Here is a 12,228-nt window from a genome sequence, read left to right on the forward strand (position 1 = left end):
CGGAGCTCTTATGGGATCACTTCAGTCTTGTTGTATCTGATAAGGCAGACATCGTCAGTTCTGTTCAGTCAGTCATTCTGTCCAGACAGGATACAGTATTTTTTCCGGTATCTACGGAACCCTAAAAAGGGATACGGATATCACAATTTATGTCGAACCTAATTGGCAATAAATGTCGAAGTTATCTATAGACACGCGGGAGCGTGTCCAACCAAACTCGATTAAAAAGGAACTGGCGACGCAGCAACCGTGTGTTATACACGAACCATTTCTAACTACTTTCGACCCATAATTTTAAAACTAACACGAGACTTAATCGCGTATAACTTACGTTTATTTATTGATTTAGGTATTTGTCCCGTGTTAGTTTTAAAATTATGAGTGTAAAAAGTGTTAGTTTAAATCAATATACTTTTGACCCCTTCACAACTTGAAACCTATTTAACCTGCAATTATTATTATTACATTTGGCACATTTATTCATCATGTTTTCCCTATCTTTTATCATCTTTGAATAATCTCTATTATACTTACTGTTGTGATAGTGATTTTTAGTGTTGGCCGTTATAATTAGTTACTGATTATTAAAAAATACTTAAGTAAAAACTGTAATAGATGTCATATATTAAAGAAAAAGTGACGAAGTCCTCCAGTGGTGAAGGCCGGATTCGAACCGGCGTCTTTAGCTATCGCGGCTAACGCCATGAACCCCTAGGCCACCCCGCCACGGCGGTGCCCGTCCGAATTTCTCGACTATATGCCATCTTAGTAAGACTAGGCGTCTTTGACCACTGGAGGGCTTCGTCACTTTTTCTTTAATATATGACATCTATTACAGTTTTTAATTTATATATAGTAGTGTGACTACTTTAAAAAACACAAATCAAAATATTTAATAAAATAATTGTATTTGTTCTCAAACTTGTTCAAATACTTAAGTATTTAAATTAACAAAAAAATACAGATTTCTCTAGTCTCCTATGATCAACTGTCTTACTCGGTCATAAGAGTAAATTTTGATAAGCAAAAAACAGACTACTATCAGGTTTCATGTACATCCGTGATTTCCATTCCAATCTCGAGAGAAAGGGAAACTAGACCTTAATGGTGTTGGTACGGTTTCTTTCACCGTAGAGCACTTCTGTGAAGGAAATCATCTCAATTGGCAAATTACTAAAGCCATTAGATAAGTATTTTAATCTAATTTAAAATTACCTGAGTTCAATTAAAGCCATTAATAATGACGTTTTCAACCAAAAGGTACCACATTGTCGCTTGCCGATAAGGTTGATTTCATATTGAAGCTATATGGAAATAGCGCCTTATTGACAACCGACAATAAGTACCCTTTTGGATGAAAATGGCACAATTTATTCTTACTTATTGGATTTATTTGTCATCAGCATCACAATACAATAGTGTTGGGCAAACGTGTTATTAATTACGCGTTATTACCTACGCGTAATTAATAACACGTTTGCACAATTCGAGATAAAACTAGGCATTCAGTTTCATTCAGACCGTTATCGCCGAAACACGCGTGACTAAACTTTTAAACTGTTCTAAAAAATGACCGAAAAAGTGTGGCTAAGATTCGAGACGAAATCAAAAGATGGCACTGCACTGAAGTTGAGGATACAAGACTTGCCTTCTGAGAGGGTTGACGAGGCCATGGAGTTGAGGTTGAAACACTTTGTGGCGGACGAAGTCGTACACAAAGCAGCAGGTATAATGACATACCAAAATGTTCTTAATATTTAACCTATTCATACTTAGGTAAACGAAACACATTGATTGTTTTACTATGAAGCAGAAACTTATCTTTAAAACTCTAAGTGCCTATCTCTAATTAGTTACCGGCACTTGTTGTCTGAAGAGCGTGAGGCGTGAGGACACATGTTTGAGCTCTAAAACGTATTTGGTGTTACATATAGTAAAAAACCGGACAAATGCGAGTCGGACTCGCCCCCCGAGGGTTCCGTACTTTTTAGTATGATTCTATTTTTGAAGATTGCATGAAAGCTCTGACTTTCTGTAACTCAATCATATTCCTTTTTCTGTTTAGGTAATAATTAACCAGTATTCGTTTTAACATGTTGTTTTAAACAGCCTTCGCCTCATTTGGTGTGAGCAGAACAGGTGATCAAATAAACACTTAAAATTAATTGGTCCATAATCTACTAAAAATTTACACTACGTATTCTCAAATTCTGATTACTTACATTGACGTCCTCATCTAAGAACCACATAAATATTTTATAGAATAGGTACCTACCTGTCGGCTAGTATTACCTACCTTTTACGCAACATTTTGGATTCCCATCAATATCTGACGCAAGCGAAATGAGGGAGGCAGCTAAAAGAATCTACCAAAAACCAAAGCCTAACGGACATTCATGGCGTTAAACCATAGCTAGAGCAGGTCGATAGAAACGCTCCATGATAGTTATATTGGATACCAAAGTCGGAGTTGTCGTAATCGTAACTATATAATATATACATGCCATATTCTCTAAAAGGCAACAATGCAATAGATCAAATTTTTTGCGCAACTAATAGAGTTCCTTCATCCAAGGTATCACAAAGAATCCAGAGGCAGTGGAGGCATACAAGGAATATTTAAATATGTTAAAGCAAGACCCAAGGCGCAGCACTGTCATCTGCTGCGAGGACATCGGGGATGATGCCGGTGACATATTGGGGGTGTCAGGTGTCTCACTTGTGAAAGAAGACTTCAACTGGGATCAAATCTTAGAAATGATAAAGGTTTGTCTGGCTGGCTTATCAAAAACTGGATCATAAATTCTATGCTCATCCCTTTATAAGGGGCGATAGTGCTAACTTGACAATAAGATAACGTACCTTCAACCTTGTGGGGATATAATGTTATCGGTAGAATACCGGATATTTCAAATATCTTTCGAAACTAGCTAACGAAGTTACGAACCAATCGCTCGGAAATGTATACTTGTATAAAATTAGTATTCAAAAATACTAGACAATTCTACAACCAAAGATAGATATAACTCCGTAATAGATGGATACAGTCTAAGGAAAAAACGTGCCTTGAAAATCATGAAAATTTGATTCTCGTTCAGAGGGCGCTACTAGCTTTGGCCTACTGTCGTATAGATGGCGTTGACGGTTTCGTTTGTTATTTAACAATTTTAACGCATATCAGTGAAAGTACCGCTCTAGTATAAGTTACTCTATGCTACAACACAGTTCGACAGCACGGCAATTATGTCCAATATTTCTGAAACTTGTAATAGCAAAACTTTAACACAGGAATATAATATAGGTACATCCATAAATACCACAAAACAGAAAGATATAAAAAAAGTTTTATTTTATTGTGGTAGTTAAATCTCTTGCGCTATGTAAAGTATGTAACTACTATTAATTTTTAGTTAATTTTAAATATTTTTTGTTAATTTAATTATTTATGTTTTTATGTTTGTTTGAAAATAAAAAATATTAAATTAGCAAAAGAAAATTTAAGTATGTAACGAGTTGAGAAATATTAAATATATTAAGAACGGGAACGGGTCACTCACATATTTATTTAATATGTCTGTGTCTCACGGAAGTTTCGTTATTAGAGTTGAGAAATATTTAAAATGTAGTCACCTATTACCATCAACACTAGCCGGGTTTCCCGCCTTATGTTTCATTTTGCCAGTAGACCTCCAGAAGCCACGGTAGTCTTTTTTTAGAATGATGAGAGGTAATATGTCCAGTTTAATTTGTTTTTGGCTAATTACTTAAATAAATTTCTTCCAGAAAAACTGTCTCGAGGAAGCCAGAAAGTTAACAGCAGTTTTCAAAGCAACTTCGGACATGTACCAACCCGTGAAAGAATTGAATCTGAAAAAGTATCTAGACGACGACACCGTACTGGTAATGCCGGGCTACAGGGGATGTGGAATAGCACAACAGTTTTTAAAAACGAGGTAAGTATTAGGTACTGTCGTAATAGTATATTAAAGAATGAAACCCTCTAAGTTTATGGTTTTCAAGGACTCTTGACTCGTATTTTATTTAAATGTTCCATGACATCCTCCCAAACCATTCCAAAGCGCTTATCAAGGCCTTCAGCAAAAAGGCGTCTTCGAGCGCCTTGGCGCTGCCTAAGAACCAACTGCGCAACTTGGTTAGGGTGCTTACCGGGCACTGCGGCCTAAATAAGCACATGCACACTATGGGGAAACGTGACATGGGGCGGTGCACACTCTGTATGGAGGCAGAGGAGACGCCCCTACACATCCTCACAGAGCCCCTGCCTAATGCGCACTCGTGACTTGATTCTGGGTGGACATATATTGCGCCCGGAGGAGTTAAAGTCTCTCGAAACCAAAAAGATCCTGCAGCTGTTTGAAGTTGCAGGTTTGGATCGAGAGTTGTAGTAGGTGGCGATCACAATAGATCAGAGATGGTCGCAGTGATACATAGGCTCTGGAGCCTTACATAGCCCCTAGAAACAGAAGAAGAAGAAGACATCCACCCAACACGAAAAAAGTATGCTCCACTTTACGCGTAAAGGACGTCGCGCCACGCCATTGCTGTTTTTTATTACTACATATTAGGAATTTGTATTTTATCAGGTACCAACCTGATACCAACCATATTATTATGCCGCATATTGTTCCTGTATTTATCTCCACGTTATACGAAAATTATGATTGATTTTTGCTTTTCATTTATTTTACAGACGCCTACAGTGTGCTGAACTAGGGGTTCTCAAAACAGGAGGTTGGATGACAGGGTACGGGACCCAGATAGCAGCCGACAGAGATGGCTGGGAGACGGTATTCGAAGTCAAGTACGAAGACTTGGCGCGCGAACATGATCTGGTCTTCGAGGACGCGCCGCCCACCATGAAGTACATGATAGCTGGACCGTTAGCAAGTAGCGAGAAGTAAATCAACGTTTTGAATATATTTATTGTCGTTTGTTTATTCAGGTTTTATTTCTTTTGCAATATTCTACAATGTTTTATGAATGGTATCAGTCGATCAGGTTTGTTTTAAGGATCAAATGTCTGTATGGGACCCATTGTCTTAAAGCAATACAAAAGTCACAAATGATGGTCAAAGTCTCAGTAACAACATGACGTTCGTACTAGAAAAATCTCTGTCTAACTATTACGTAAATTTGCAGATATCAAACAACACCATATTTAAACCATATTAAATCGAGTTCTACTCCAAAAGTTAAACAAACAGGTCTCGTGAAGTGAAGGATGGCCAGCTGGGGAAGTATTTTCCACTCACTCGACGCAGATCTCCCTAATCCCGAACAATTTCTCGTATAGAATAAACAGTAACAAATAATCTGTTACACAAAAGTTCTGTTCACTCACCCAGGGTTCATGGTGATAAACACGGAGCACGAGGGGTTGAGGCTGATTTCAGTACCCTCAAAGATGAACCGCTTTTCGTGCCGTAAGATCGCCAGTTGGATGGAGAGGATCTGTTGCGCCACCACGGATAGCACTTCCAACTCTATACGGTTGAACTCGTCGAAGCAAGCCCACGCGCCGGACTGTGCTAGACCCTAGAAGAAAACGAGTGCTAGTAGAGAACTACATAGCGAAGTCTCTAAAGGAGTATTGAATAAATTTCTTTAATAGATTGTCGTTTGAATGGTAATGTACTTTGTGACAAAGTGAAGGCTAATAGAAGTCGAAAAGGAAAGCCCCTGTAAGATATCTCATTGTATATTATACCTTGAAGAATTTCCCAAGCGCCTTGTAGTCCAGCCCGTCGGAGCAGTTGAACACGACGCACTTCTTGGCCACGGCCTTCGCCAAGTCCTTGGTTGTCTCCGTCTTGCCGGTGCCAGCAGGGCCTTCGGGAGCACCGCCAAGGTTCAACTTTAATGCGCTCATTAGGGTCCTAGGGAAAAAAAATTAGACAACTTTTCGTGTGCCCTGGGCCGGTAACTCCGGTAAGGGCCGTAGTCGTCTTAACCTGATTGGACATCCATTTAAAACTTTAAGGTCATTGAGTCAACAGTAAATTGTGAATGTCGCAACTCCGGTAACCAGGTCGTCTTGGTTAGACATTCTTGTAAATAAGTCAACACTTGTTTAAACACCAAACCAGATCATTATCACTGTGTTTTCATTATCAAGAATGTAACGGAAAATGCAACAAAGTTACGTCTCCACAGAGTTAGGCACCGTAAAACCACCCGACTAAGGTCCACAATTTCAACTCTTAATTAAGTACCTATCAATACTTATCTCTTTTAAATTAGATTAGTTCAATTTACTTATTTGTAATTGAAAATTGCATGGTATTTTACAAAATGTCACAAAGTATCTAAATAACGTGAATTCACAAAAAGATCGTCGAAGTTTAAAAAATAATAATAATACATACATTCAAATAAAAGTAATAAAAAATAAGAATAAAATAAATAAATACTTGCGCCAGTTCTCGAGAATTATTCGTACCTTTAGATGCCCGAGGGGCAAACCGCCCAGAAATAGGAGCCCCGCGAAGCGGGGATCCGTCTAGTTAAGTTGTGAAGAAAATGTTTTTGGAAAGAAACAGTGCGGTTTTATTTTGACGAAAGCGGAATCTAACCAAAAGTCCGTTTCCATGCCATCTGATTAGTCGATCTAACAGGAATTAAAAAGGCCAGGTAGACCGATCACTCGGACGAGATGGAATTGCGATTCCATACAGTCCGATAATAAATAATAAATATTATGAGACATTCTTACACAGATTGACTAAGTCCCACAGTAAGCTAAAGAAGGCTTGTGTTGTGGGTACTCAGACAACGATATATATAATATACAAATACATAAATACATAGAAAACACCCAAGACTCAGGAACAAATATCTGTGCTCACACACACAAATAAATGCCCTTACCGGGATTCGAACCCAGGACTATCGGCTTCACAGGCTTTCACAGGCCAGACCGGTCGTTATATTATTCGTCGTTATATTATTCGGTCGTTATCCGATAGACGAACCAACAGGAAAAATAAATCTACGTCGTCCGACTAGTCGCACAAAGCAGTGCAGGGCTTTTAAACTATAGTTGTTTTACGGTACCTAAAATAATTACTAATTATCAGTAGAAAGATGCAGAAATCTATTCGGTTAGGCTAGCTAAAAAGTGAATATCGGGGCGATTCTTGGTAATTTAGGGGAAAACATATCGTACGCCAGTAGTGCAAATGTAGGTAGTGCATAATTTTTTACTATCGTGTTTTACGGAAATGCACGAACGAGTTACTTAGGTATACTATTTCAGTCAGTCTCAGTACAAAAAGTACTGAGGTTGACTGAAGTAGCATGACAAATACGAACGTTTCCGAGAACATGCCATCGCAAAGGATTATGCACTACACCTGTAGTTGAGGCCCCTACAAATTGTTTAAGATGACGTAGTAGACGAAGTAGAAGTCCACAGGGCCGCATGGCACGCATGGGACGCATCGCACGCAACGGATCAGTGGACGCACTTGTGTGACTTTCTATACAAATAATATAAATAATAGTAGATTGTTAACCAAGGGATGAAAGGCACTCATTACTGCCGAGGTATTTTGGCGCTCGAACGCAGTGAGACCACCAATAGTCCGAGGCTGAAATGATGCCTTTCAGTTTAACAGAGCCAGAGTTTAACACTCTACTTTTCATTTCGAATACGAGGAAAGTAAAATGCATGTGTTTTTTTTTTTAACATGACTAAGTATACATTTTTATAGTATTTCTTGAGCCACTTTCAATCATTCAATTAACAATTCAGGCAAAAGTATTGTTATTTATGGAATTGAGAGTAAAATATCAGAATGGAAATTGTATAACAAATCCATTTAAACTCAAATTTCAATTACTTATCGTAAAAAAAAATCGTACCTACTTCAAACGTAAAATGCTCTAGTGCAGACACGTATCATTTTCTGCACACCTTTTAGAACAACAATGACCCTCTTTCAGAGCATGAGAAATGAAAAATCCGTTGCGTGCGATGCGTCGGATGCGTGCGATGCGGCCCTGTGGACGTCTACCTTTAATCACCTGAAACAGCGATCTGTGAGCGGCGTGGCGACCAGTCTCCCGATGTTGCCCAGGTACTCGAACCCATAGTCCACATCTGTAGTGATCATGGAGCATGTCACTTTTTCTCCGCGCCAGTAGTAACGCAACTGCGATATCCAGTTGAAGTCGGCGATATCGCTGACGCCTTTGTCGACCATTTCTTCCAGAATGGAACGACCTGATGGAAAAAACAAACATGCAATATTTATTAATAATATATAGTCATCCTTTCACTTATTATAGAATTCGCCGAGTAGAGTCAAATGAATGAAATAAAGTTTGAGGGTTTTAACCTTTTTCCCAAAGATTAACTTGAAATAATATCTACTGGACGGTACTGATGTGATGTGGTAAATTTAGTTTGTCAAAAGACTGTCTCATTTGAAACATAGACAGAGAGAATCATACTATCTTTGTCTTATACTAGTAGTAGCACCCAAAAGAAAAGGATGAGTACAGTTTTTTTTGTTTTTATTTACTGACAATTTGGTTTGACCAACAATATGTCTCCAATTTAGAAACCCATCTTCGTCACGTTTTCAAGCAAAAGATACCACTTCGTCGCATACCATAAGGACGTAAAGACCGTATCGTTAATTATGGGTACAACTTTACTTAGCCGTTTTGTTTTGGTACTATAATACGGTCTTTAATTTGCATGTATCTTTATACAAATAACTTGTCAGAGCGTCCTTATGGCAAGCGACAATGTGGTACCTTTTTCTTGAAAACGACACATTAATTACCCAAGATTCTCATAATACCAGAAATGTTGCAAAATAAACACTATAAATAGCCATTCATTAATTACCATGCACATCAATGACGATGAGGGCTTCAATTGTGACCCTGTTACCAGGCTCCAAGTCGCCCTGCACCAGATATACCAGCCCGTTGATCTGCTCAGTGCTTCGAGACACCATGTCTGGTAGACTGTTTGTTTGAATCGCTTCTATTGCCTGATAAAGGATATTTTTGTTTAGTCATTTTTGAGCTTCGAACAGTTGAACGACAGACACTCTTATTAACAAAAAAGTGGATAAAAATGTTAGGAGAAGACTTCAGAGAATGCTGTTGAAAATGGAGTAAAAATGGAGACATATTTTAAAAAAGTTCAGCGGTCGCATGATGGAATTGATTATCAGCATAGACTGTTGTCATTATCATATCGATAAACGCGTCGATCACACAAGAAAATAATCTGCCCTTGTGTGAATACCAGTACCATTCATTCATTCATTTATTCCTTTATAAAACATAGTTTTACATGTCAAAAACTACCTCACAGGAATAGAAATTTATTGAACTACTTTATTTAATAGCTTTTGTTATAACACAATTGTGATACCTCAGCGGTATATTGCACACAGGAGCCAGTCTGAACGATCTGTCCAGGCCAGATGAGCACCCACTCCTCTCGCTTAGTGATGGGGTACGCATTTACTGCTTCTGAACCCACGTCTCTGAGGCTCACGATCATCTGGTGCTCTAGCTGTTGCAGCCAGCGTTCCACCATGCCCTGGAGAAAAAGGAATAGGTATAACTGCCACAGCCCTCAGTATCGAATTCGTTGAAGTATCAAAAAATATTGTATATCGTCTAGCAACGCTTGAAAACGGTAAGAAAGAACTATGTGAATAAAGCACCGTTCTGACACTCGCATGCACTGGGCTGGTTACAAAATAAGGGTTTCGTCTTTTGGTAGATACGGTGAGCATTGTATTTTTTCCCAAAAGAGAGTTGTTTAAGGTAGATCATGTCTATATATCCAATTTGTTTTTGTATATGTATTGTAAACCGTGTGAGATGAGCTCTACAGAGTTGGAGGGACAGGGAGGTACAGGGAGTTGGAATAGGAAATTCTTAACAGTTGCACCTTATATTTAGATCAGTACGGTTTCACTCACTATTATTTTTAGTCGCTTTTGGCGAAACATGTCGCCACAAGCGACTAAAAATAATAGTGAGTGAAACCGTACTGATCTAAATATTTTGAAATAGGTATGTCTCACGATAGTTTAATTTCGATTAGTTGCACCTTATGATTCCTACTACAATAACGAAGACGATCACTATGTTTTTACCTTGGCATCGGCAGGCTGTATACTGGAAGACAGTCTCACCACCTCGCCCTCAGCGGAAGCCATGCCAACGATCTCTTTCGCGGCATTGAATTCTAGCGTGTATATCCCTTCGAAACACTTTTTGAGGTGAGGCTGCACTTTCATAGGGTCCTTGGTTTCCGATAGGATCTCGAGCAGCTCGTCGTTTGAGAGGAAGAAGAATCTAAAAAGTTTTTGGCAAAAATGTAATTTTTGGTACAAGCTTTTATTGCTGCCTGTACTTTTCTTTCCACTGGTAACTAATATATACTCATCGAGACAATTCTCATCATCATTCAATTGAAGAGACCTTAGTCGATCCGAAGCCAGCCCTTTAGTATCCTGGTACGACACGGCCCCTGCATGCTTCTTTACTTGGCTCATATAACTTTTTCTTGGCCTTCCCCTACCTCTCCTATTGTGTCTCGAGACAATTCTAAAAACCCTAAACACAATTTGGTTTCGTTATTTTATCACAGAGTTCCTATGGCCACTTCCTGTCTCCATCATCAGATCAGCTCGATGATACCATAATATTGCATTGTCACCCGACTTACATATGTATGCACATTTTCAGCTTCATTGGAAGTCGGGAAGTGGGTCAAATTTAACTTGCAAGATTTGACCCGTACATAAATACATAGTACATACATAGGTACATTGCAAGTTAATAAAAAGCTTGTAAAATAGAATGTATAGTCGCCTTCAGATATATTGGAGCGGCCAAGGCGCTCACAAATATTTGTACACCCCTCTTTACAAGGCGCTGAAGTGCTTGTTCAGATATTTTTTGTATCTACTATTGTGTGTATAATTCCTATCTTCAACCTACTTCCACTAACCTCGGGAAGAACAATCTCTTCTTCTCCAAGTAATCGTTCAGCCCCCTCTGTATATCGTCCAGCAACGCATTGCTGTATCTCAGCTTCTTCAACAACTGCGGGAAGTCCGTAGCCGTCAGGACCATGGGGTCCTTCATGGTGGCCGTCATTATGGTCCGCCATTCCTTGTCCACGTCGCGGAAGTTGCGGGCTTCGGTCGGCATCTGACGCATGATGTCTTCGGAGGAGAAGATGGGTTCTAAGTACATCCAAGTAGCTTGGCACTGAGGAAAAAAGGGGTAAGTTGATAATTCTTCTCATGAACGGTATTTGTATATTCAAAGAAGGAAATACTTAAGGATACAGACAAAATGAACCAAGACTGAAAAAGAGAGGTAGGAGGTAGGGAATAGACGAGTATCTTTTCGCTCAAATTTTGAACTGCCTAACTAGGGAATTAAATACCTCCCATAATAACACTAGGTATTAGAGCTTGTGAAGATACAGTTTGAGGACAGCGTCATCATTTGTCCAGTGGCGGATTTGCAGTATTGGCCGTCCTAGGCCCCAGGCCCTATATAGACTACTAGCTGCCCCTTTCTCAGCACCCATATACATAGACTGCCGCCTTACTGCCGCCCCTAATGTCTTTCCGCCCTAGGCCCGGGCCTACGGGGCCTTAGGGCAAATCCGCCACTGCATTTGTCCCTTAAACTATCAACGCACTACGCAGTTAATTCTCGTAGTGGTGACACCCTTGGAGTTGCGAGCACAATTTTATTATCGATAGTCACCATTAGCCACTGGTCCAAGATATCCTGCATGCTGATGAGTTTCTCCTCCCACGCGGCCATGTCGGCCTCGAACGCTTTGACGTATGGTGACCCACGCATGGTCTGCGACTTGAGGATATGGTCGTCTAGCTGCTGCTGCACGTCGTCCAGACCGGTGAGGATCCCGATGCCGGTGTCTCTGCCAAAAGACGTTGGTACGTTAACTACGAATTAATCTTCCAAATCACTTATGCCAAATCACTAATCAATCGCTATCTGTTTTGCAAAGTCTCGAATGTTACAATTCGCAAATATACTGATATTATTCGGCCAAAATGAGAATGGGATTCGAATGTACAGTTAGCACAACAGTAGATGCTTATAAGTATCCATGACGTTGTCATTGAATACAATAATATCAAACTCCATTCTGCATAATAGCAGTGTAATTTCATGTAACTGTTA

General features: G+C 39.5%; 2 protein-coding genes across 2 annotated transcripts in view; one reads left to right on the forward strand and one right to left on the reverse strand.

Annotated features, from left to right (window-relative positions):
- The window catches only part of LOC134744106 (dynein axonemal heavy chain 3), a 70,826-nt gene that overhangs the window by 46,309 nt on the left and 12,289 nt on the right, over nucleotides 1–12,228 (reverse strand). Inside the window, exons 18-25 of the mRNA XM_063677800.1 lie at nucleotides 11,785–11,962; nucleotides 11,012–11,274; nucleotides 10,152–10,353; nucleotides 9,416–9,586; nucleotides 8,879–9,026; nucleotides 8,047–8,245; nucleotides 5,729–5,897; nucleotides 5,363–5,556 (exon numbers count right to left, since the gene is read on the reverse strand). Of these exons, the coding sequence (XP_063533870.1) occupies nucleotides 5,363–5,556; nucleotides 5,729–5,897; nucleotides 8,047–8,245; nucleotides 8,879–9,026; nucleotides 9,416–9,586; nucleotides 10,152–10,353; nucleotides 11,012–11,274; nucleotides 11,785–11,962 (1,524 nt within the window). The remainder of the gene's footprint in view (nucleotides 1–5,362; nucleotides 5,557–5,728; nucleotides 5,898–8,046; nucleotides 8,246–8,878; nucleotides 9,027–9,415; nucleotides 9,587–10,151; nucleotides 10,354–11,011; nucleotides 11,275–11,784; nucleotides 11,963–12,228) is intronic.
- Nucleotides 1,545–4,962, forward strand: LOC134743870 (uncharacterized). Its single transcript, XM_063677496.1, has 4 exons — nucleotides 1,545–1,726; nucleotides 2,576–2,766; nucleotides 3,784–3,953; nucleotides 4,712–4,962. Exons 1-4 carry the CDS (start codon nucleotides 1,570–1,572, stop codon nucleotides 4,920–4,922), a joined length of 729 nt encoding a protein of 242 aa, XP_063533566.1. The 5' UTR covers nucleotides 1,545–1,569; the 3' UTR covers nucleotides 4,923–4,962.

This window comes from Cydia strobilella, chromosome 9, assembly GCF_947568885.1.
Source record: "Cydia strobilella chromosome 9, ilCydStro3.1, whole genome shotgun sequence".
Lineage (NCBI taxonomy): Eukaryota > Metazoa > Arthropoda > Insecta > Lepidoptera > Tortricidae > Cydia > Cydia strobilella.